The 25,500-nt window shown below is 42.5% G+C and overlaps 1 protein-coding gene across 1 annotated transcript; it reads left to right on the top strand.

The window, feature by feature from the left end:
* Positions 1-108: 108 nt before the first annotated feature.
* Positions 109-18,427, top strand: gcm2 (glial cells missing transcription factor 2). The gene is made up of 8 exons (XM_038273347.1): positions 109-368; positions 8,638-8,701; positions 10,974-11,162; positions 11,242-11,354; positions 12,792-12,917; positions 13,547-13,800; positions 14,150-14,390; positions 17,367-18,427. The coding sequence occupies exons 1-8, from the start codon at positions 276-278 to the stop codon at positions 17,676-17,678; spliced, it is 1,392 nt and encodes a 463-aa protein (XP_038129275.1). The 5' UTR covers positions 109-275; the 3' UTR covers positions 17,679-18,427.
* Positions 18,428-25,500: the final 7,073 nt, after the last annotated feature.

Here is a 25,500-nt window from a genome sequence, read left to right as displayed (position 1 = left end):
GAAACAGTGACGTGTTTCCATAACAAACTCACCTGCTGATCAGGTTCTGATTTAAACCTTAAGTTCTGATGCTGCCCCCCCCCCCTCTGCAGCCTCGCGCCTCCCTCACCTCTCCTCACTTCTACCTGCTGCACGCGCCGCGCGGAGTTTCCTCTTCCAGCAGCAGACCGCCCTCCTCGGTTCGGTTCGGTTCGTTCTGACCGGGCCGCCTTAGAGCCAGAGCGGGATCGGAACCAGGGTTCGGAAGCAGGAGCCGAGCAGCCGGTACCGGGAGCATGTCCCGGGCGGAGCAGCGCGACGAGGCGGACTGCGTGTGTTCGGTGGGGATGAAGTTAACCTGGGACATCAACGACCCCAAACTGCCTCAGGTACCAGAACCGAACCGGAACCGAACCGGAACCCATCAGCTCACAGGCAGAACATTTACCTGAATAATAATAATAATAACATTAAAACGCTGAATAATGTTTATTATTACATTATTATTGTCATATGGATTATTACTCTGGAAAGACAAATTTCTGCTCAATATTTTTACAGAAATAATAGTTTCTGAATAAAAGGAGAATTAAAAACATATTAAACACTAAATCAATTATAAATATAATAACAGGCCTAAATAAATAGATCAATGGAAATGTTACATTTTCTAAATCATCAAAAATCTCCCGATAAAATATTTGATTAAAATATTTTTTAAATATTTTTCAGATTCTGGATTATTTTCAGACTCCGGATTATTTTCAGATTCCGTTCAAACGCGGCTGAACAGAATCTGTAAAAAGTTCCGGTTCTGAAGCCAAAGATCAGAACCTTTTGGACCAACAGAGGATTTAAAAAAGAATCCAAACAATAAATGAAGCCAAATATTTTTAAACGATTAAAATTCATTAAAATAAGAACATTTTTTTTTTCTGCTCTGCTAGAAAGTTTAATTAGATTTCTTATTTCTATATTTATTATTAGATGAACCTGCTTCCCTCAGGCCTCCCCGCTATATGAAGGAAGATCTATTCTATTTGATTTGATTCTAGAAATAAAAATCAACGAAAATAAAAAATATTTTATTTTCTAATTTTCAGTCTGAATTTCTGCGCTTCGCTCAGAATCGGATCCAATAAAACATTTTTTTATTTTAAATGTAAATTAATTCATCAAACATTAAAGATATTTTTTTTCTTTCCGGGGAAAAAACGCCACGCTGCGTGGGTTACTGAGCTCAATAATTCAACAGTTTAATTCATTTAATCTAAACGGATTAATTCAAATAAATAACTATGAATAAAAAATAAATAAAATAAAACGGCCTCAAAAACACTAAAGAATTAAAATCTATAATTTAATCTATTGATCTAGGAATTAAAATATGATTCTGAAAATAATCGGAATCAGAATAAATGATTCTGTTTGATCAGAACCAGAATAAGATTTTAAAAAATATAAATATTTATTTATTTAGTTATTTATTTATCCAGATTTTAAATTTCTGGTTTGATCTAAAAACAAAAAAAAAATAAGAGAAACAGGAAGAAGAACCTCCTGCTGATCAGATGATTTATTAACCTTTATTTAAAAATATTCAGTCTTATAATTAGAGTGGATAAATATATAAATAAATCTGTAAATCCTCTTTAGAATCAATTAGATGAAAATAAAAACCTGTTTGAATGAATAATGAATAAATGTAAAGCATCTTTAAAGGCCATAAAATAATAAGTTGACCCAGGAGGCTGAGGGCGGCTGGACTCTCACACCCAGGGACACTTTCCAGAGTCCATCATGGAGAAACCAGAACCTGCTGAGAAACGGTGCCTTCACTGACCGCACGAAATCTGCCTACTGCTGCATCGCTGAGCTCAGATGGTTTCCTTTCCTTTAGGGATTTTAATTTGGCTTCTTTGAACATTTTCACATCAAGTCTGTCTGTAGATAAAACTGCTTTTGGTTGTCATGGTTAAACCTGCAGATTGAGAGCGAAGTGCTCTGTTAGGAACATCAGGAACAATCAGATCTCTGATATCAGATGGAGCTTGGCCATTTAAGGCTTTATATGTGAGAAGGAGGATTTTAAATTCTATTCTGGATTTAACAGGAAGCCAATGAAGAGAAGCCAGGATAGGAGAGATATGATCTCTCTTTTTCATTTCCATCAGAACTCTGGCTGCAGCATTTTGGATCAGCTGAAGGCTTTTAACTACAGTTTGTGGACTTCCTGATAGTAAAGAATTACAATAGTCCAGCCTTGAAGTAACAAATGCATGGACTAGTTTCTCAGCATCACCCCTGGACAGGATATTGCTCATTGAATTCTGTCTGACGCTGCTGCAGTTCACCGTTGCCTTGAGGTCCTGGGTTCAATTCCTGCCTCAGGTCTCTGTGCAGCTGTGGCTTCTCTCTGGGTTTCCAGTTTGGCTAATAGCCGTCTGTAAATGACCCTGAGGTGGTGTGTCCTGTGATGGACTGTTAACCTGTCCAGGTTGAACCTGCCGTTCCCCAAAGACTGCCGGGGTGAAGCACCAGCTGACTGCCTGCAGGGGCGCATCCAGACATTTTTCAACTGGGGGCCAGATGGGGCCACTAAAAATGTTGGGGAGGCCACTGAAACTGAAAGCCATAATTTCAGGGTGTGAATCTCCTATAGTGTTAAACCGGCCTGTAGAAAAATAAAGACTTCAGTAACACCTCCTCAGATCCTGGTTTATTGTATTCTTACGTCACTGGCTGTGCAGAATGGGATGAAATGCTAAACTGATGCTACTACAATTTACACTGGCCAGTGGGGTGGTCAGGGGGTGGCCAGTGGGGTGGCCATTGGGGTGGTCAGGGGGTGGCCATTGGGGTGGCCATTGATGTGACGGGAGATTGCTGGATCTTTACTCTAGAGTTTAAATGAAATGCCCTTCTAGAAGGAGAAATAAATAAACACCAAGTTTTTAATTAGATCAGCATGTGTTTGTTTTAGTAACACATACATGTATATCCTGTGGTACTCCACAGGTAACCTTGGAGCGTGAGGAAGATCTGTCATTAACGTGAACAAATTCGATCAGATAGATCAGATTTAAACCAGTCTAGAGCTGTTCCTTTAATTCCAACAAAATATTCAAGTCTTTCTAAAAGAATATTCTGATCAACTGGATCAAATGCAGCACTGAGATCCAACAGGACGAGCACAGATACAAGTCCATTATCTGAGGCCATGAGAATATCATTAGTGACTTTCACCAGAGCTGTTTCAGTGCTATGATGAGCTCTAAAGCCAGACTGAAACTGAAGGAGAATTTAGCTACAGGTGATTTAAAAGGTAAATAAAGGAAGGTTGTGTTGATCTGCTAAGATGTTCTGAAACCTTCAGAATCTTCAGTTTTTGATGCCTGATATTCAGAGTTCTTCTGTTTTTAACTGCTCTGGTGGAAAACAATGAAACCTGATTTCTAATGTTTGACTCGATCCTCTCAGCATAAACATGCCGTGTTTCTGTCTGCTTGAAGGACCTTTATGATCTGCTGAAGGACAATGGGGGATGATAATGATGTCATAGATAAAAGATCAGCTCCAGGGTCCGACGTTCCTCAGAGGAACCAGGGAACGTTCAGCTGTTGGTGGGGTTCTGGAGCCTGGCGGCTCCCCCCGCTGTGTGGCTGGCGGTCAGGTGAAGGTCAGGTGAAGGTCGTGTGTGTTTTGCTTGTGTGCTGCTGACTCAGCTGCTCTCTGTTGATGCTCAAACACAAAACTAGTTTTTTCTATTTGTTTTCGTTCTGGATCCAAACAGAAAAAGTTCTTCTCACTGATCAATATCTCTGATCAGTTTTCAATCAGTCAGCATCTTTTAGCTTCTCAGTGGTTGGACCAAAGGAAACGCAGATGGTCCAGATGGTTTGGTTCTACCTCCAGGACCTGCTGGGACTCTTTAGTGTTGCTCCACTGATCAGAGCTGGAGGAGCTGAGGGCCCAGATGCTGCTGGATAGATGACATCACCTGCAGTGATACTCATTCAGGACCTCATGTAGATTCAGGCGTTCCTCAGGAGACTGTAGCTCAGAGAACCCATAGAACCTCTAGAACCATCAGGAGAATCATGGAAAAAACAAAGGTGTGTTTATTTATAGGGAACATTTACAGAACATGAAAAAAGGAACATGAGAGAAAAACAGAGAAAATTTCAATTCTCTCACAGAAGTAATGGCCATATTTTCCAGACTACAGAGCACACCTCACTGTAAGCCAGACCTCACTGTAAGCCAGACCTCCCTGTAAGCCAGACCTCACTGTAAGCCACACCTCACTGTAAGCCAGACCTCACTGTAAGCCAGACCTCACTGTAAGCCAGACCTCACTGTAAGCCAGACCTCACTGTAAGCCAGACATCACTGTAAGCCAGACCTCACTGTAAGCCACACCTCACTGTAAGCCAGACCTCACTGTAAGACAGACCTCCCTGTAAGCCAGACCTCACTGTAAGCCACACCTCACTGTAAGCCAGACCTCACTGTAAGCCAGACCTCACTGTAAGCCAGACCTCACTGTAAGCCACACCTCACTGTAAGCCAGACATCACTGTAAGCCAGACCTCACTGTAAGCCAGACCTCCCTGTAAGCCAGACCTCACTGTAAGCCACACCTCACTGTAAGCCAGACCTCACTGTAAGCCAGACCTCACTGTAAGCCAGACCTCACTGTAAGCCAGACATCACTGTAAGCCAGACCTCACTGTAAGCCACACCTCACTGTAAGCCAGACCTCACTGTAAGCCAGACCTCACTGTAAGCCAGACCTCCCTGTAAGCCAGACCTCACTGTAAGCCACACCTCACTGTAAGCCAGACCTCACTGTAAGCCAGACCTCACTGTAAGCCAGACCTCACTGTAAGCCACACCTCACTGTAAGCCAGACATCACTGTAAGCCAGACCTCACTGTAAGCCAGACCTCCCTGTAAGCCACACCGGACTAATAGCCACACCTCACTGTAAGCCAGACCTCACTGTAAGCCAGACCTCACTGTAAGCCACACCTCACTGTAAGCCAGACCTCACTGTAAGCCAGACCTCACTGTAAGCCACACCAGGCTAATAGCCACACCAGGCTAATAGCCACACCGGGCTAATAGCCACACCTCACTGTAAGCCAGACCTCACTGTAAGCCAGACCTCACTGTAAGCCACACCTCACTGTAAGCCAGACCTCACTGTAAGCCAGACCTCACTGTAAGCCAGACCTCACTGTAAGCCAGACCTCACTGTAAGCCACACCTCACTGTAAGCCAGACCTCACTGTAAGCCACACCTCACTGTAAGCCAGACCTCACTGTAAGCCAGACCTCACTGTAAGCCAGACCTCACTGTAAGCCACACCTCACTGTAAGCCAGACCTCACTGTAAGCCAGACCTCACTGTAAGCCAGACCTCACTGTAAGCCAGACCTCACTGTAAGCCACACCTCACTGTAAGCCAGACCTCACTGTAAGCCACACCTCACTGTAAGCCAGACCTCACTGTAAGCCAGACCTCACTGTAAGCCAGACCTCACTGTAAGCCAGACATCACTGTAAGCCAGACCTCACTGTAAGCCACACCTCACTGTAAGCCAGACCTCACTGTAAGACAGACCTCCCTGTAAGCCAGACCTCACTGTAAGCCACACCTCACTGTAAGCCAGACCTCACTGTAAGCCAGACCTCACTGTAAGCCACACCTCACTGTAAGCCAGACATCACTGTAAGCCAGACCTCACTGTAAGCCAGACCTCCCTGTAAGCCAGACCTCACTGTAAGCCACACCTCACTGTAAGCCAGACCTCACTGTAAGCCAGACCTCACTGTAAGCCAGACCTCACTGTAAGCCAGACATCACTGTAAGCCAGACCTCACTGTAAGCCACACCTCACTGTAAGCCAGACCTCACTGTAAGCCAGACCTCACTGTAAGCCAGACCTCCCTGTAAGCCAGACCTCACTGTAAGCCACACCTCACTGTAAGCCAGACCTCACTGTAAGCCAGACCTCACTGTAAGCCAGACCTCACTGTAAGCCAGACCTCACTGTAAGCCAGACATCACTGTAAGCCAGACCTCACTGTAAGCCACACCTCACTGTAAGCCAGACCTCACTGTAAGACAGACCTCCCTGTAAGCCAGACCTCACCGTAAGCCACACCTCACTGTAAGCCAGACCTCACTGTAAGCCAGACCTCACTGTAAGCCACACCTCACTGTAAGCCAGACATCACTGTAAGCCAGACCTCACTGTAAGCCAGACCTCCCTGTAAGCCAGACCTCACTGTAAGCCACACCTCACTGTAAGCCAGACCTCACTGTAAGCCAGACCTCACTGTAAGCCAGACCTCACTGTAAGCCAGACATCACTGTAAGCCAGACCTCACTGTAAGCCACACCTCACTGTAAGCCAGACCTCACTGTAAGCCAGACCTCACTGTAAGCCAGACCTCCCTGTAAGCCAGACCTCACTGTAAGCCACACCTCACTGTAAGCCAGACCTCACTGTAAGCCAGACCTCACTGTAAGCCAGACCTCACTGTAAGCCACACCTCACTGTAAGCCAGACATCACTGTAAGCCAGACCTCACTGTAAGCCAGACCTCCCTGTAAGCCACACCGGACTAATAGCCACACCTCACTGTAAGCCAGACCTCACTGTAAGCCAGACCTCACTGTAAGCCACACCTCACTGTAAGCCAGACCTCACTGTAAGCCAGACCTCACTGTAAGCCACACCAGGCTAATAGCCACACCAGGCTAATAGCCACACCGGGCTAATAGCCACACCTCACTGTAAGCCAGACCTCACTGTAAGCCAGACCTCACTGTAAGCCAGACCTCACTGTAAGCCACACCTCACTGTAAGCCAGACCTCACTGTAAGCCACACCTCACTGTAAGCCAGACCTCACTGTAAGCCACACCTCACTGTAAGCCAGACCTCACTGTAAGCCAGACCTCACTGTAAGCCAGACCTCACTGTAAGCCAGACCTCACTGTAAGCCAGACCTCACTGTAAGCCAGACCTCACTGTAAGCCACACCTCACTGTAAGCCAGACCTCACTGTAAGCCACACCTCACTGTAAGCCAGACCTCACTGTAAGCCACACCTCACTGTAAGCCACACCTCACTGTAAGCCAGACCTCACTGTAAGCCAGACCTCACTGTAAGCCAGACCTCACTGTAAGCCACACCAGGCTAATAGCCACACCAGGCTAATAGCCACACCAGGCTAATAGCCACACCGGGCTATAAGCCGAACCACATTTAGTTCATTTGTTGATTTCTTGTCTTCTTTTATCCAGAGCTAAATGGGTTCATGGTGATGAACAAATGGGTGTGGTCTGTATCGCTATGGTAACTGATGTTGTTGTTTATTAAGATCTGATGTAGATGGAGCATGGAGATATTGAATAGGAGGGGCCCTAAGATGGACCCCTGAGGAACCTCACATGGAATCTCTTCCTTCATAGTAGGAATTAACCAGTCAAGTTCTGGATCAGAAAGATGAGGCGACCCGGTTCTACCAAGAACCGGGAAACGTCCGGAAGTAACCAGTTTACGCAACAGAACCGCAGACCATGCAGGTCTGAATGTTCTTTGATCTTTGAAGTTCATTATTATTATTATTATTATTATTATTATTCAGAACATTTTCCAGATGCTGCTTAGTTTAACCATTAGTTTAAACCAGAGTCTAACCTTTAGTTTGAAGAAGGGATCAGAGGACTGGGATTGGTTCTGTGAAGGCTGGGGGTCAGTGTTGGAGCCCTGAGTGCGGAGCTGGATCACTGGATAGGCGGTCCCTCAGTAACCGGTTCGGCTCATGGTCCCGGGGCCGGTGGGTGTCCAGCTGTGGGGCCCCGCCTTTAGGAACTGACTGTTATCCATCAGGTTCTTGTTGTTTTGGAGCCCAGACCATAATGACCATAATGTGCAGCTAGCTAGGGTTCATTGTTTTATGAAATAACATTTTTCATTAAAAAATAACCGATGTTTTGAATCAGCTTTATTACCATCAGGCACTTTATTAAATCTATCCAATCCAGCTGATGCTGATTAGAGCAGGACTGATGATGATAGAATCTGATGTGATCCAAACATAGTTTGCTGTGTTCGCACAGATTGTCCGGTCGATTTTTATCTCACCCCAAACCGGCTCCTTCAGATAATTAAAAAGAAAATTCCGTTTTGTTTACCAGCACTGATGAGAACACATTTTTGTTAACCCTAACATTCCTTTTCCCGATCCAAAGCCATTCCTACAACAGACCGCTGTAATGACGTTTTAACGATCCTTTCAGAGCCCTTAACAATGCGTGAAGTAGTGTTTCTATACAACCGCTGGAAGATGTTTGACTGCAGTGACATCACAGCTGGGTTCGGTCATGTGATCTAGAGGCGCCCAGCATGCTGTAAAAACTTTCTGATTTTTAATTACTTGGAGCATATTTAGCACGATTTAGACCACATAGAGAAAAGAAAGACCATAAACCTGCTCTAGACGCGTTCCTTTCCATTTGACCTTTAAGGTTCTGCTTTCCTAAGGTTTTATTACCGGGTTCTGGTCGGAACCACAATACTCCGTTCAGTCATTAACCTTTGACCCATCTCCTTCTCTGTCTGTCTGTCTGTCCTGCAGGACCTGAAGCAGTTCGACCCGTTCCAGGAGTGGACAGATGGTTACGTTCGCTACATCTACAGCGGTGAGAAACCGTTTTCCTTCTTCTGTCTCATTCTTAGGAGGATCATCTTCCGGTTCTGGTTCTGTTGGGTCTCGCTGCTGAATCCCAAGTAAAACCACGTTTTCTTAGTCTTAGTCTTGAGTCCAAACATACTGACAGGCGTAAAGTTTTATTTAATCTAAGGACAATGAGCAATAGGAGGAAAGAACTCTGTAACCATGGCAACAGGGCCAACCACCTAATGGGGCGGAGGTTCTAATCCAGGACACATTCAGTGTGTCTGCGAAGAGAAATCAAATCCAACCTGAACCGCGTCATCTGCAGTTTATCTACAAACTGTATGTCTATGAAACATGAAGGTTTATGGAGATAGATTAATTAGAAATAGAACAAACAGGAAGTCGTTTCAGGAGAACTGTTCAAACCTGAAGACTTTTTCATTCAGATGTGTTTGGTTTTATATCCCAGAGCAATAAGAACATCTCCAGTTTTATGTCTGCTTCTGTCTCCTTGAACCCCAGTGGGCCTCAGCAGATGGCCGCTCACACTGAGCCTGGTTCTGCTGGAGGTTTCTTCCTGTTCAAAGGGAGTTTTTCCTCTCCACTGTCGCTACAAGCATGCTTGGTGTGAGGGATTGACTGTCTCTACCTGCTCATCCAGGAGGAGAGAATCATCCTGCAGAATCAATTGGTGCAATCGGCCATTTTCTTAAAATAAATAGCCAATGTCGGTGTTGGAGCTACACCTGGACTACTCTGCTGCCCTCCTCCTTTTGGCAGCACCAAGTCCAAAAAGGAATGTCCTCCTGGGTCTGTGGCCTTGTTCTCCACTGGAGAATCGGCCCCCAGGTACTGGAGGATAATGTATGTAGGAGGAGATGTTTAGTGTCCGCCTCTGTGTGTCCCTATGGGTGTTAAGAGGACGGATTGTGTGAAGCACTGTGGATGAATTTGTTGCTGTCTTCTTCTGAGGCAGAATGTTTCTTCCCCAACTCACTGAACAGCCCCAGTATGAGCGGAGCCTGGCTCCTCCCCCTTTCTTATGCTCCTCCCCCATCTTATGAGGTGCCTGTGTCTTGTGGTGCAGTGATGGTTCTCTAGGGTACTTTGGTGGGGGCTGTCAATCCTGGTAGCTGCCTGGCTGGGCCTAGACCTCTTGGTGCTGTGGGGCCCCACTAGGCAATGGTGCGCCCCAAGGCCTCAGACCCCTGGGTCCCCCATGGGCTTGCCGCTGCAGCCTCCTTTGGGGTTTGGCCCCTGGGGGTTCGAGCCCCTGGTGCTCTTGTCTTCCTCTCCTTGGTGAATGCGGCCGTTCCTTTGTCCGCCCTCCTTGTGTCCCAGTGATCTGGAGTATCTTTGGATATCTGAGGCATGAGCATAGTTTCCTTCTGAGGACCTTTGGGAATCCTTTGGACACCAGCATGCCCATACATCCATACCACGGGAGTTTGGTTCCAGGTGTTCACAGATAACCTGCAGCTACACATATAGAAAACCCTGAATAATATTGTAAGTGGCCGCAGACCGGAGGCCTGTGATTGGTCAAATCTACATCCACTCTACACTATGCGTTTTTCCTGTTTGGTTCCTTACCGAGACCCTTTTTCCACCTGGATCCCCGCTCTTTTTTTGGCCCTCATGTCCCTCCATTGTCGCATAAACTTGCCCCCACTTCCTCGCCACCTCGGCCGTATCTAGACCTACAGCTAGTTCCTGATCAACCCAACAAAATTCACTCTCTGCATTAAACCCATCCCCTTTGGGAGCAGTGGGCTGCCACTGTGCGGTGCCCAGGGAGCAGTGTGGGGTTAAGGGTCTTTCCTCAGAGACCCAGAGTAGCAGTCTATGGTCTTTTGAATGGTTTTCAAATTCCCAACCTCAGGTTTCCAAGCTCTATTCTCTAACCACTCTACCCAAATATTTGTTCCCTGACCGGGAATCTGGCCGCTGCAGTGAGAGCGCTGAATCCTGAAGGCTAGACCCCAGGGATCTCAGTTAATCAAACTCTAAGCCAATTTTCATGAAAGAGAGCACGTCCAGTTAGTCCCAGTAGAGCCTGAGCTCATAGTTACTTCTAGGAGAGAAACAGGACTAAGCACTGAAAAACAGGCCAAGCCCCAACCTCTATAATCTAAGGCAGAAGTATTCAACTGCATTTCAGGAGGGTCCAATTCCTCAACTTCCATCCTCTATGGGGCCCTTAACCAATGGATGTTGCACCCTTATTACATCACACAGGCAGCTTTGCTTTGAGAACTCAGTTGACCTGATTCGAATCTTCTGGTGTTTTGCAGCTGATGATAAGAACGCTCAACGGCATCTCTCTGGCTGGGCCATGAGGAACACCAACAACCACAACTGTCAGATTCTGAAGAAGTCCTGTCTGGGTGTAGTGGTTTGTTCCCGAGGCTGCACCCTGGCAGACGGTTCCAGACTGCAACTCCGTCCAGCTATCTGCGACAAGGCTCGACAAAAACAGCAGAGTAAGTCTCAACCAGACCTTATTGCTAGCTGACTGCTGGTACTGTGACTTTAGACATCTGATTAGAGTCTGTGTTTCAGAGAAGATGTGTCCGAACTGCAATGCTGCCCTGGAGCTGCTGCCATGCCGAGGTCACAGCGGTTACCCTGTTACTAACTTCTGGAGAGTTGACGGCAAGGCCATCTTCTTCCAGGTGAATACCTCTTACCTCCAGCCAATGAACCCATTGGCTGGAACCCAAACCCAAACCCACCGAAACTGAGTCTCATTGCCAGTGACGTGCGGTGAGGTTCATAGCTGGTGAGGCACTGACGTCATCAGAATCAGATTTGCAAATAGATGCATAGATTGACAGCAGTTTACATGTTATGTTTCACTTCTGCATCCTTACACATACAAACTGTAGCTCACAAAACACACATTTCCTTAAAAAACAAAACAAAATAAATGTTATTACTGTCTTACCTTTACTTATAAATGAATAGAAGTCCTCCTTATCTTCCTTCAGTTTTAAAAGTCTCTCTGTCTCAATGGAGATCACTGCCAGGGAAGAAAGCCTTCCTTGATCCGTCCTGTTCCTGCCTTATGTTTTCAGTCTCTTGAGCACCCCCTGCCATGAGGCAAGAGAACTGCCTGCCTCACCTCGAACTTGTTCTCTGCCGTTTATAATCGCTCATTACACGAAACACGTTACACAAACACAGTTGGTGACAAAAAGCTCTGTACATTATATACATAAGCCAAATTATTAGAAATAAGTTCACATATTACATTTGTTTAAACCATTTTATTGACGCCGTACAGCAACATGCTCTCTCCGCTTTGCAGCCAGCGCAGAGCCAGGGGTTGCGCAATCCAAGGTGAGGCAGAGCTCGCTGCTGCCTCACCGGCATCGCTTCCAAGCATTTGAATGGGAAAATAAGAAAATTCAGCGATTTTGAACAAATAAAAATCGAAATTGGTGAAGCTACATGAAAAATGAATATTTTTTAGTACAAACCACCGGATGAATATAACAATTTAAATTACTTTATGATTATATATTTTCTTTCTTTCCATGATGGCTGGTGAGGCACTGCCTCACCTGCCTCCCCTGACCGCACGTCACTGCTCATTGCCAACAGGGCAGACAAGTCCTGAAAAGAGTGAAGAGAGCCAGCAGAGGTTCTCTGACATATAACTACGTTCCAACGACGTGAACATAAGTTACCCTCACTTCTATAGTCCTGTTCAGGCAACGAAACCTCAGAACATAGCCCCCCAAACACCAGGCGTCATTCAGACCTTGGTTTTTAGGCTCAATTGGGTCGGTCCATCATAGTCTGGATTTAGTCCAGGAAGTTGAAAATTGGGCTGTCTTTGGTCGGTCTGATTTTGTTCACTTTAGTCCAATTATAGACATTAAAAAGACGTTGCAAACGCAGTTTTCTATGTCTTCTCAACGATCTGAAAATTAGAGCTTTTCACCTTTCACTTTTCAACCAAGTGTAGACATTGTTTGGACGTAAATCATGTCGTCTTTACAACCAACGGGGGGGAGTATCGGGTTTAAAGAGAACTAATCCTGTTCAGGTTCTAAACAACTAGTTTCATTGTTTTCTCTGTCTAAAGCTGTTGTTCTGGTTTTCAGGCTAAAGGGGTCCATGATCACCCAAGACCAGAATCCAAATCTGAAACTGAAGCAAGAAGAAGTTCAGTAAAGAGACGAGTCAGTTCACCGCCGTTCACACCCAAAAGACGTCTCATTGATGCACAGGTAAGCCTGGGTACTGGGACCAGAACACTTCTTTGCACTGGTTCAACTTGTTCACTGCATTTTTGTCGACCATTGTTTATCTACCACCTGCTTTTTGATGCTCTAAGGTGTATTCACTCCAAATGCGAATTTGGCAAATATGTTGTATGGGTCACTTGCCATCGGTTGCTTGACAATTCAGCTGCCTCTGGCAAACAACCTGGGAAGACATTTATCCGGGTCACATCACCACTTCATCTAATAAGAGGAAACACAGAATACACCATAGTCTGGGGCCGAGAATATGGGAATATTCGTTCAAATCGCAGTGGAGGAGAGCAAATGTTGGCAAACTAAAGCATCGGCATCAATGGGTCCCTGACTGGTTAATAAAACATGAATTTACAGAAAAGTTTAAATATTCAACTCCTGAGAAACTTGACCTAGCTGTAGCATTCATGCCGTTTCTCTCTAATCGCCCAGTAAAAAATCATTTCTGTCTCTGAAAACTTCGCATAACATTAAAATCACTTGATCCAGTTGCTGCATTTGCATTGGGTGTGAATGCACCTTTACTTTACCACCGGTTTGCTGTTGCTTACTTTAGCCTTTTGTTTTTTGAACCATCTGCTTGTTGTTTCCTCTCTCAGGCCCTGGGTCCAGCCCTACTTTGTGTGGAACCACCTGAAAGGATCTCTTTCATTGAGCCAAACTTCCCTCAGCATTACCCACCTTTCCAGAGCACCGAGTCCTACTATAACCCCCATAATGCACTTGGAGAGGCCCCACCCACTCTTCAAAAACCAGCCAATACAAGACTGTACATGGGACGACCTGGCTACGAGTTCCAAGGATACTTGACCTCCCCTACATATCCTGTGACTTCTGATCTCTGCGATCCCAGGTCAGGCTCACAGATCCAGTCCAGACTAGGTTTTGGTGAAACCTTTTTCACAAGCCTTAGATCAGAGCTGGGCTAAACACAAAGTAAATCTTAGATTCTGGCCGAGAACACCGGTCTAAACCTGGATGGTGGACCTCTCTGGTGTTTACACTATGGTTTTACAGTGTTAACGGCACCAAACCAGATAACTTTGTCACATATTTTCTGGTGTTTGGACATGTTTCAGATGCTGGCAGCGTGACTTAACTTAAATTGTGAAATTGAACTAGACCAAACATTTGAAGAGTTTCTGACTGTGTTCATTGGATCGTTGCTGGTTTGTATAATCTGAACCATGGTTTGTCTGCAGGGTGACGCCGGTCCTAGCTTCCTCCTCTACACCCTCATCCTCATCAGCTCCTCTCTCATCATCGTCCTCCTCCTTTGACCCTCAAACGAAGCCCCCACCAGCCTGGAAGGAGCTACTGAAGAGCTCCGCCCCCTACGGGGATAACCATCACTACTACAGCACAGAGTACCCCTGTCGTTATCCAAGTAACCCTCCAGGGTCCCCTGCTGCTCTGCAGACCATCATCACCACCACAACCAAGGTAAACTCGGTTCTTAGATTTAGTCAACCTTTATTGTCGTTTAGTACAGCTTCCATTGCATTTCCCTTCCTTTAAGTGCAGCAGTGATCAAATGTAAACAGTTTGGGAGAAAAAAAAGGCCAAAAAAACCCACACATTGATCTGGATGTTCAGAGCATTAAATAAATATGGTGCAATTATGCAGTGTTTTGGTTTAGTGGTTCATCTGGATGTTGGAGAAGGAAGCCTCTAGAATCATTTTTAATTTTCACCTACCTATAGAGCCCCATTTGGGGGAAAAGGGACTCTATGATGCATTTCTTTCTAGTCAAAATGAACATTTCAGATATCTAAAATACCATTCCTCCTATCTAGAATAAACATTCTACATCTCTAAAACTGAACTCTGATGAGAATGAACTCCATAACACAGGTCATTATGGCAGGCCGTTTAACATTTATTAGCTTGACTGAATATGTAATCCAGAAGTCTCAAATGCATTTCTACCTTGTCAAAAAATAGACATCTAAAATAAGATTCTTCCTATCTAAAAATGAATTCTGACGAGGATGAACTCTAATTTCAGATCTCTATAATAGAGTTACTTCTAGTCATAATAACTATTTCAGATATCAAAATGAATATAAAATTCTAGATATCCAGAAATTATTGATTTCAAAAATATATTTCTGCTAGTAGAAATACAATTACAGATATCAACCACTGATATATGACTAGATAAATTAGAATTCTAGACATCTTAACTTCAATAATGCCTATCTAAAATGCAGTTCTAGATACTTTAAAAAGAATAATGGGGCTCACACGTCTATTATAGATAGCACTAAGCATTCTAGACAGTCACAATAACAAGGTTGCTAGTCAGAATTGTATTTTGAATATAACTAATTATTTTTCTACCAGTAGAAATTACATGTTAAGTTATGCGGAATAAAATTTGTATTAGTAAGATCTAGATTTAGCTTGAGCGGATATGTCTTTCAGATATCTATAATAGTATTCCTCCTATCTAAAATGACCTGATATCTGAAATGTTATTCTTTCTAGTCCAAATGACGTCACTTTTCCCCATTCATGTGTATTGGGCCGTTATTTTCAGATATACTAAATGACGTCACTCCTATTTGAAATAAACATTCTGGATGTCTGAAAATTAATTCCACATCCCTGTATTACATTTGGTACTGGTCATTATTTTTATGTACTAGTAAGAATTATATTTAAGATATCTGGAATGTTCATTTTGACTAGGAAGAGATGCATTTGAGACATCTGGAATAGATATTCAGTCAAGCTAATGAATGTCAAAATGGCTACTTCTTTGTAGAGATTTCCTGGTTTCTGAAAGTTTATTCTTACTATATTTTTTGCAGCCTGAAATTTATTTTTTGCTGGCAAAAATGTACTTTAGGAAATCTATAGGTACAGTTCAGACTTGTAGGAATGTAGCTTAGACCAGAAAGAATCTCATTTTAGTAGGGATGCATGATATAATGGGCCCCCTATCGGTATCGGCCTTAAAACTGAATATCGGACATCGGCCACCCCACCGATATTTAAGCCGATATTTGATCAGCTTCTGAGTTTCTAAAGTCTAAAAAAAATAAAAAATACTACTTCTTCTTCTTCCTCAAAAACTTCTTTTTTACAGACTTAAAAACTTCTAAAGACGAGGGAAAAAATATTGATCCATTAAAATATCCCAATATCTTCCTATGCTGATATATTGCCATTTAAAAACACCATATCAATCTCTTTTACTAATGAAATATTGCTATATGTCATCGTTATGCTACGAAATCCCCCGAAAATTCACCAAATGTTGCCATATTTTTATATGTTGATATATTGACGCGGTATCGATCTATTTTACTAACAAAATCTCACAAGAATTTGCAAAATATCACGAGAGTTTGTAACAGAACGATGAAATTTCACCAGATTTTGAAAGTAAAATAGATCGATACCGCGTTTTTAAAAATCAATTTGGTATCAGCGTATGAAAATATATTTGAGTATATTATTTTTCAAAGTGTCAGAAATGGATAACAAAACTGCTATTTTCAATGACTACTTATTTTTGTCCAGCTTTAACATCGGTATCGATATCGGTTATCGGCTACATGAGTTTTAAAATATCGGATATCGGCCAAAATCCCAATATCGTGCATCACTACATTTAGAGATAAACAAATGGAACAATAGAGAGGAGAGTGCAATAAATGTCAAATCGGCTTGCCATAGTCATTCAGTGTTTTACCTGGAACGGAGTTACGAATATTGATTGATGAAGTGATGACTTTATTGATCTCACAGTAGAGAAATGTACTCGTTCCATCAGCTCAAATAGTCAAAGGAGAAAAAGAAGAAGAAGAAGAAGGTGCATGATGGGATATATACAGTACATAAAGTGCGTCCATATATGACAGCCTTTTGTTTTTATAGTAGGATCATCATACAGAATATTTACATGGGTATTTATATAGATGGATATTTATATATATAGTTATTGCACAGGGTATTAGATAGTAATTATTCTCCACTGCAGCAGTTATTGTGGTTGTAATGTCTCATTATAGAGGGCGTCGCTGTTAGGAGTCCAGTTTATTATTGACGTGAACACCCAGGGATTTTAAACTCTCAGTCAGAGGATTGTTTCTTGTTGTAGAGAAAGTCAGACGACCTCCTGTTTCACAGATGGCCATTCTGTTGGGGCTCCTCTAAAGTTCTCTGGTTGGGTTATTTCTGCAACCGTGAAACCAGTTTCTCCACGTCTGTGAGGATGTGCCTTGGTTCCCTCTGGGTCTCCGGGATTCAGGCAGATGAGCAGTTAAACACGTTCTAACTCGGCCTTATTGTTAGCAGTAAATGGACCTCTGTTATCACTGTACACCATGTTTGTGTGTCTGAAAGAGAAACCTTGATGTTTGTGGTAACAGTACATATGAGGGTGACTGTCTAATTGTCCTTTCCAGGTGTCCTACCAGCCCTGTCCAAAGCCTCCAGGGACACTGCCTCCCTACCAGCCATGTCCTAAACCTTCTGGCAGCCTCACGTCCTACCAGCCCTGCGCTCCAACCAAACCTCCAGGCCTGCCCGGTTGCTCTTCCCTGCTGGACGATGCCTCCTCTTCTTATTCCACCGAAGTCAAGGTGACAGAGGAGCCTGGCGGTGTCATCAAGAGTCTGTCGTTTCCTCCAGAACCACTGCAGACCAAAACAGAGCGGACGGATGGCTACGATTACCACTACGCCTACCCCAACACGTATCGCTATGACGACTACTGACTAACTCTGCTGCATGACGGTTGTTTTTCTGACCCGGACATCAGTTCTAGTTGTGGAGTTTCAACCACGGAAGATCCAACGCTGACCAGTGGACCTAAAAGAACTAGTTTCATCTGGATTTGATCTGGTCGGGCCACAGAAGGGGCCGCTTCTCCATCTTAGCTCGTCAACTATGTGCAGTAATTGTTGTGTTTAAATATATGCTATATCATCTCTCACTGGTTCACTAAAGACTGGCTGTCATCCAGACAGGACCTGTTTCTAGAGGAGTTTCCCATCAACAGGTCTGTGTAGATCAAACGAACTGTTCTCCAGCTTAAACGACTTTCTGGATTCCTCCACCACACCGGATCGCTCTAAGGGGATCCTGCTGGCTGAGAACATTTCAGTAATTCTAGCAGAACCTTCAGTTCGGGTTTGGGTGTTATGTGTTCCACCAGCTGATGCAGAGTCCTAAGGAAGCTGCTGGACCCTTCCAGACAGATGTTCAGAACTTTCTGAGCAGCAGGGACCCATCTGTTGCTCATGGTTCTGGTTCCCTTTAGTTTTGACTCGTTTTGAACGTTGGTGTGATTGGACTCAGACTTCTAGAAGAGTCTTATCCTGTTAGCTGGGATGAAATGGTGTATCAAACCATGAGACCAAACCAGATGGGTTTCTCTGAATTCGTTTTTGAAGAAAAGTGAAGAGGTTCTGTTTTATGTTCATACATTTCAGCTGATGAAGAATAAAAAGGTTCTGTAATATCAGTGTTGGTGTTTGATTCAGTGAAGCTTAGAACATCAGATGGAAACGGACCGGTTCTAATAAACTCCACAGGACTGAGAGAAGGTTTATATCTGTAGCTATAGATCTGCAGATCCACATTCTGAAACAGAAGTTACTGTTCATTCTGGTCCTGGACTGGTTCATCGCAGTTCCTCTGGGAAACTGGAATGTTGGCTGAGCAATGAGCGGTGGAGTTCATGGTCGACATCAGAACTCACCGTGAACGCCCGCCATGGCTCTGACCCGGCCACGTAATCTGTAAAACAAACATGGCTGGCGCTGCCGGACCCTTTAGGGCCCGTAGGCTCCGGTTGACGAGGTTCCAACGGCTGATCAAAGAGGTGTTGTTTGGACATCGGCTGGTTTCACCTAGTATGAGTAATAAATGTTGTTTTGACAGAAACGTGTCTGAACAGAACCGCACGGCTGTCCTCGGAGTGAACCTTTAAAACCGAGCTGATGCTCCTCCTCCATTCCTGTCACTTCGCCACTGAGCCCTCTTTACCTTCCCTCCATTCATCTTCCTTTCACAGCATAAGCCGGTTCTGAAGAACCACCAACCATCCTGTTGGGTCATATAATGTAAGCGTACCGTATTAAAGGTGGGAGGGAACGGGCCAACAGATGAGCCCAGTCCAGGTGGAACCAGACAGCTTTACAAATCAAGACTCATTAGGACCAAACCGAAAAGGTTTAGCATGTTATCGAAGCCATTGGTCTTGAAATGTAACCAGATGGTGGTTCTGATGCTGACCCGATTGGGGGGGGGGGGGGAGGATCCAATGTTTACCGGCGTGTTAGTTGGTTCTTTTTTCTGTCCTGCTCCATTTAGACTCATAAAACATGTAAACAAGCACATTGATCCAACTAAGCAGAAACTATTTCAGGCTCTGGTTCGGTGGCAGATCCTGAGTCCCTATGATGAGATTAAGCCTCAGAAAAATGTTGAAATTTTTGGTGATAAACTGGTTCAGAATAATGAGGGAATACAGAGATCTGGACTAAACAACAGATTCTTATAAAAATCCCAAATATCACAGTTTTTAGAACGTTCAGAACAAAACAAAACATGAAAACTCCATCCAACATTCATGTTGAATGGATGTGGTTCCTAGAATTTGTAAAAGTAGAATGGGAGGCAGATCTTTTAGTTCTCAGGCTCCTCTCCTGTGGAACCAACTACCAGTTTTAGTCCGTGAGGCAGACACCCTGTCTACTTTTAAGGCTAGGCTTAAAACTTTCCTTTTTGATAAAGCTTCTAGTTAGAGTGGCTCAGGTTATCCTGATCTATCTCTATAGTTCTGCTGCTATAGGCTTAGACTGCTGGAGGACATAGGGACCCCTTTTTCATCATTCTGCTTCATTCTATCTCTATTCTCCCACTCTGCAGAATCTGTTAGTTCAATCTCTAACGTTCTGCTCTCTCTGCTTTTTCTCATAGTAGCTTCATCTGGTCTGTTCCTGTTTGGCTGTGACTCCATCCTGGAGAGAAATATCAGCTGTGCTGCTGCCATCAACACCTTTGTTTCTAGATGTTGGAGCTTGGCCTGTTTTCCAGTGTAGTCCTGTTTCTCTGACTGTGACTAACTGGATGTGCTCTCTTCATCCTCTGACATGGGAGCTGGCTCGGAGCTCGTCTGCCTGGCTGTGTGTTTCCTGGACGGGGCCGCCTGTGGAGGTGGTTGACAGTTGCCTTTTGTATCTATGCTTCTTTTTCTATGTCTGCTTCTGTCTCCTTGAACCCCAGTGGGCCTCAGCAGATGGCCGCTCACACTGAGCCTGGTTCTGCTGGAGGTTTCTTCCTGTTCAAAGGGAGTTTTTCCTCTCCACTGTCGCTACAAGCATGCTTAGTGTGAGGGATTGCTGAAGAGTCAATGAGTCGATGCAATCAGCTGGTTTTCCTTAGATAGAAAACTTTGAATCAATCTGACTGGATGATCTGGTGAACTGGAAAGTGACCTGAGATGACATGATGTGAATTGGAGCTATAGAAATACACTGGATAGACTGTAGATGGCTGGAAGGATGTTGGATGATGGATGGATGGATGGATGATGGATGGATGAATGTTGGATGGATGGATGAATGATGGATGGATGGATGATGGATGGATGAATGATGGATGGATGGATGATGGATGGATGAATGTTGGATGGATGGATGATGGATGGATGGATGATGGATGGATGGATGATGGATGGATGGATGATGGATGGATGAATGATGGATGGATGGATGATGGATGGATGAATGTTGGATGGATGGATGAATGATGGATGGATGGATGATGGATGGATGGATGGATGAATGTTGGATGGATGGATGAATGATGGATGGATGGATGATGGATGATGGATGTTGGATGATGGATGGATGTTGGATGATGGATGGATGTTGGCTGATAGATGATGGATGGATGATGGATGTTGGATGCATGTTGGATGGATGGATGTATTTTGGATGGATGGATGTTGGATGGATGGATGTTGGATGATGGATGATGGATGGATGGATGGATGATGGATGGATGAATGTTGGATGGATGGATGAATGATGGATGGATGGATGATGGATGGATGAATGATGGATGGATGGATGATGGATGGATGAATGTTGGATGGATGGATGATGGATGGATGGATGATGGATGGATGGATGATGGATGGATGGATGATGGATGGATGAATGATGGATGGATGGATGATGGATGGATGAATGTTGGATGGATGGATGAATGATGGATGGATGGATGATGGATGGATGGATGGATGAATGTTGGATGGATGGATGAATGATGGATGGATGGATGATGGATGATGGATGTTGGATGATGGATGGATGTTGGATGATGGATGGATGTTGGCTGATAGATGATGGATGGATGATGGATGTTGGATGCATGTTGGATGGATGGATGTATTTTGGATGGATGGATGTTGGATGGATGGATGTTGGATGATGGATGATGGATGGATGTTGGATGATGGATGGATGATGGATGGATGTTGGATGATGGATGGATGATGGATGGATGTTGGATGATGGATGGATGTTGGCTGATGGATGATGGATGGATGATGGATGTTGGATGCATGTTGGATGGATGGATGTATTTTGGATGGATGGATGTTGGATGGATGAATGATGGATGGATGTTGGATGATGGATGGATGATGCATGTTGGATGGATGGATGTTGGATGGATGGATGATGGATGGATGGATGATGGATGGATGGATGTTGGATGGATGGATGTTGGATGGATGGATGATGGATGGATGGATGGATGTTGGATGGATGGATGGATGTTGGATGCATGTTGGATGGATGGATGTTGGATGAATGATGGATGGATGATGGATGTTGGATGTGTTCTCAGTCTCCAGCAATCAGCAGATGAACTCTTTAGATCAGGAAATTCTGTCCTCTGATTGGCCGCTGTTTGACCTCCTGCTAAAACATGTTTGAGGACCGCAGCCAATCAGGCGTCCCCTCAGCTCACCTGTAATCCAGGTGAGCTGAGTGCAGATTATCCTGATCTGAGTAATTCTATCTGTTCTCCAACCATCTCCTCATCCTGTCTCTTAAAGGATCATCTTCCTCCCCTGATCTTCATCATTTCATCATCATCACTCCTGTGCTAAATAACCCCCCCCCCCGCTGACAGGAGACATGGACGACCCCCCAACACCCCCACCCCCCGGTGGTGCTGTTATCTGGCTCCGCACTAATGGATGTTTTCACTGTGATGCTACATGGTTGTGATCCACAGACAGAGGAGGGGGGGCGGGGTGAGGACAGAGTTATTAACAACAAAAGTCTGAAGGGGGGGGTTGACTCAACCACATCCTGCGGTGGTTCTGATCTGTCTGTACAGATCTGTCCCATACGAACCACTAAAAAATCTAAGTATCTAGTTCTATTCTATTGATTCAAATGAATGAAAACACAAAGTTTATTAATGAGAGGTGAGAACCCCCCCCCCACCCCCCCCCAGCAGAAGGGAACCAGGATCTCCAGCTTCTGTTTGGAGTCAGACTCTGGGCATTAGGTGTGTTTTCTTTTTCTATACTTCCAGAATAGTCATTCAAACTGCCATTGCTGAGACTAATGGTTTCATGGTTTCCTTAAATATATCCCTGATATGTGGGGGTGGGGGGTGGAGGGGGGGGGATCTTTGATCTCCAAAGCCAGACTGTCGATGATTGTTTCTGTTAATCTGCTTCTGTGCATCAACTTTCACTGTGAACGGCCTAAATAGACTGAACTTGAATGCACCGTCAGCCCGATGGGAGAGGCTCAGCCAGACCCTTTCAGGTCCAAGGGATGAAGGTCCCTCCACAGCTGCCTGTGATGCTGTCAGAGGGAAGCGTCTGGTGGAACACCACCCTGAGGCACCAACAGGCTTCACCCGATGGTTTGCATGGACTTCAGTATTCTGGGGTTAGGAAGAGCTGTTTCTGGGGAATGAGGGAGTTGAGGAGTGTTCAGCAGCCACTTCGGACGTAATCCTCCCATTAAATGGCCATTATTAGCGGTTATCAGTCCCTTAGAATGGCTTCAGATCCTCCCTCCTCCTAATAAAAGAATAAAGTAGGTAAATCTAAAATAAAACTGAAGGTTTTGGACGTTGCTGAATCGGCTGTTATCAATGATGAGCTGCATATTATCAGCCATAAGGAACCTTCTAGAAGGTAGAGGAGGTGCAGCCTGAAGCCATTCTATGGGACTGATAACAGTCACTTTGTTTTCATCTGTAGCTGGTTTAAAGCAATGATGATGATGATGATGATGATGATTAGAGGTGTTTGGGGGCTGGTGGGTAGTAGGATGTTTCTTCTAGTCAGGGGAAACATGAATTGACCCTTAACCTGTTTATTGTCTGTTTTTAACTTGTTTGTCTTTTTTAACTTGTTTATTGTCTGTTTTTAACTTGTTTATTGTCTGTTTTTAACTTGTTTATTGTCTGTTTTTTTAACTTATTTAGTGTCTTTTTTAACTTGTTTATTGTCTGTTTTTTAACTTGTTTTTTATTGTCTTTTTTAACTTGTTTATTTTCTGTTTTTAAGTTGTTTATTGTCTGTTTTTTTAACTTGTTTTTTATTGTCTTTTTAACTTGCTAATTGTCTTTTTTAACTTGTTTATTGTCTGCTTTTAACCTATTGTCTCTTTTTAAACTAGTTTATTGCCTGTTTTTTATGTGTTGTCTTTTTTTAACTTGTTTATTGTCTGCTTTTTAACTTGTTTTTTATTGTCTTTTTAACTTGCTAATTGTCTTTTTAACTTGTTTATTGCCTGTTTTTTTAACTTGTCTTTTTTTAACTTGTTTATTTTCTGTTTTACCTTGTTTATTGTCTGTTTTTTTAAGTTGTTGTCTTTTTTAACTTGTTTATTGTCTGTTTTTAACTTGTTTATTGTCTGTTTTTTAACTTGTTTTTTATTGTCTTTTTTAACTTGTTTATTTTCTGTTTTTAAGTTGTTTATTGTCTGTTTTTTTAACTTGTTTTTTATTGTCTTTTTAACTTGCTAATTGTCTTTTTTAACTTGTTTATTGTCTGCTTTTAACCTATTGTCTCTTTTTAAACTAGTTTATTGCCTGTTTTTTATGTGTTGTCTTTTTTTAACTTGTTTATTGTCTGCTTTTTAACTTGTTTTTTATTGTCTTTTTAACTTGCTAATTGTCTTTTTAACTTGTTTATTGCCTGTTTTTTTAACTTGTCTTTTTTTAACTTGTTTATTTTCTGTTTTACCTTGTTTATTGTCTGTTTTTTTAAGTTGTTGTCTTTTTTAACTTGTTTATTTTCTGTTTTACCTTGTTTATTGCCTGTTTTTTTACTTGTTGTCTTTTTTTAACTTGTTTATTGTCTGTTTTTTAACTTGTCTTTTTTTAACTTGTTTATTTTCTGTTTTACCTTGTTTATTGTCTGTTTTTTAAGTTGTTGTCTTTTTGAACTTGTTTATTGTCTGTTTTTTAAGTTTTTGTCTTTTTAACTTGTTTATTTTCTGTTTTTAAATTGTTTATTGTCTGTTTTTTAAACTTGTTTATTGTCTTTTTTAACTTGTTTATTGTCTGATTTAACTTGTTTATTGTCTCTTTTTAAACTAGTTTATTGTCTTTTTACTTGTTTTTTTAACTTGTTTATTGTCTGTTTTTTACTTGTATTTAATGTCTTTTTTAAACCTGTTTATTTTCTGTTTTTAACTTGTTTATTGTCTGTTTTTTTTAACTCGTTTGTTGTCTTTTTAACTTGTTTGTTGTCTGTTTTTAACTTGTTTAATGTCACTTTTTAACTTGTTTATTGTCTGTTTTTTAACTTGTCTTTTTTAACTTGTTTAATTTCTGTTTTAACTTGTTTATTGTCTGTTTTTTTTAAGTTGTTGTCTTTTTGAACTTGTTTATTGTCTGTTTTTTTAAGTTGTTGTATTTTTTAACTTGTTTATTTTCTGTTTTTAAATTGTTTATTGTCTGTTTTTTAAACTTGTTTATTGTCTTTTTTAACTTGTTTATTTTCTGTTTTTAAATTGTTTATTGTCTGTTTTTTACTTGTTTTTATTGTCTTTTTTAAACCTGTTTATTTTCTGTTTTTAACTTGTTTATTGTCTGTTTTTTAACTCGTTTGTCGTCTTTTTAACTTGTTTGTTGTCTGTTTTTAACTTGTTTAATGTCACTTTTTAACTTGTTTATTGTCTGTTTTTTAACTTGTTGTCTTTTTTAACTTGTGTAATTTCTGTTTTAACTTGTTTATTGTCTGTTTTTTTAACTTGTCTTTTTTAACTTGTTTATTTTCTGTTTTACATTGTTTATTGCCTGTTTTTTTTACTTGTTGTCTTTTTTTAACTTGTTTATTGTCTGTTTTTTTAACTTGTCTTTTTTAACTTGTTTATTTTCTGTTTTACCTTGTTTATTGTCTGTTTTTTTAAAGTTTTTGTCTTTTTGAACTTGTTTATTGTCTGTTTTTTTAAGTTGTTGTCTTTTTTTAACTTGTTTATTTTCTGTTTTTAAATTGTTTATTGTCTGTTTTTTAAACTTGTTTGTTGTCTTTTTTAACTTGTT

Source organism: Cyprinodon tularosa, unplaced genomic scaffold, assembly GCF_016077235.1.
Source record: "Cyprinodon tularosa strain WSP-4 unplaced genomic scaffold, ASM1607723v1 ctg869, whole genome shotgun sequence".
Classification (NCBI taxonomy): Eukaryota; Metazoa; Chordata; class Actinopteri; order Cyprinodontiformes; family Cyprinodontidae; genus Cyprinodon; species Cyprinodon tularosa.
The sequence above is the reverse complement of the archived record's forward strand: the minus strand, read 5'-3'. Positions and strand labels throughout refer to the sequence as shown.

Excerpts from the sequence above, each read along its gene's own strand:
- gcm2 (XM_038273347.1), top strand. The coding sequence starts at position 276 with ATGTCCCGGGCGGAGCAGCGCGACGAGGCGGACTGCGTGTGTTCGGTG. Across the intron at positions 8,702-10,973 it reads CGTTCGCTACATCTACAGCG|CTGATGATAAGAACGCTCAA; the intron begins GTGAGAAACCGT and ends GGTGTTTTGCAG. Across the intron at positions 11,163-11,241 it reads GGCTCGACAAAAACAGCAGA|AGAAGATGTGTCCGAACTGC; the intron begins GTAAGTCTCAAC and ends TCTGTGTTTCAG.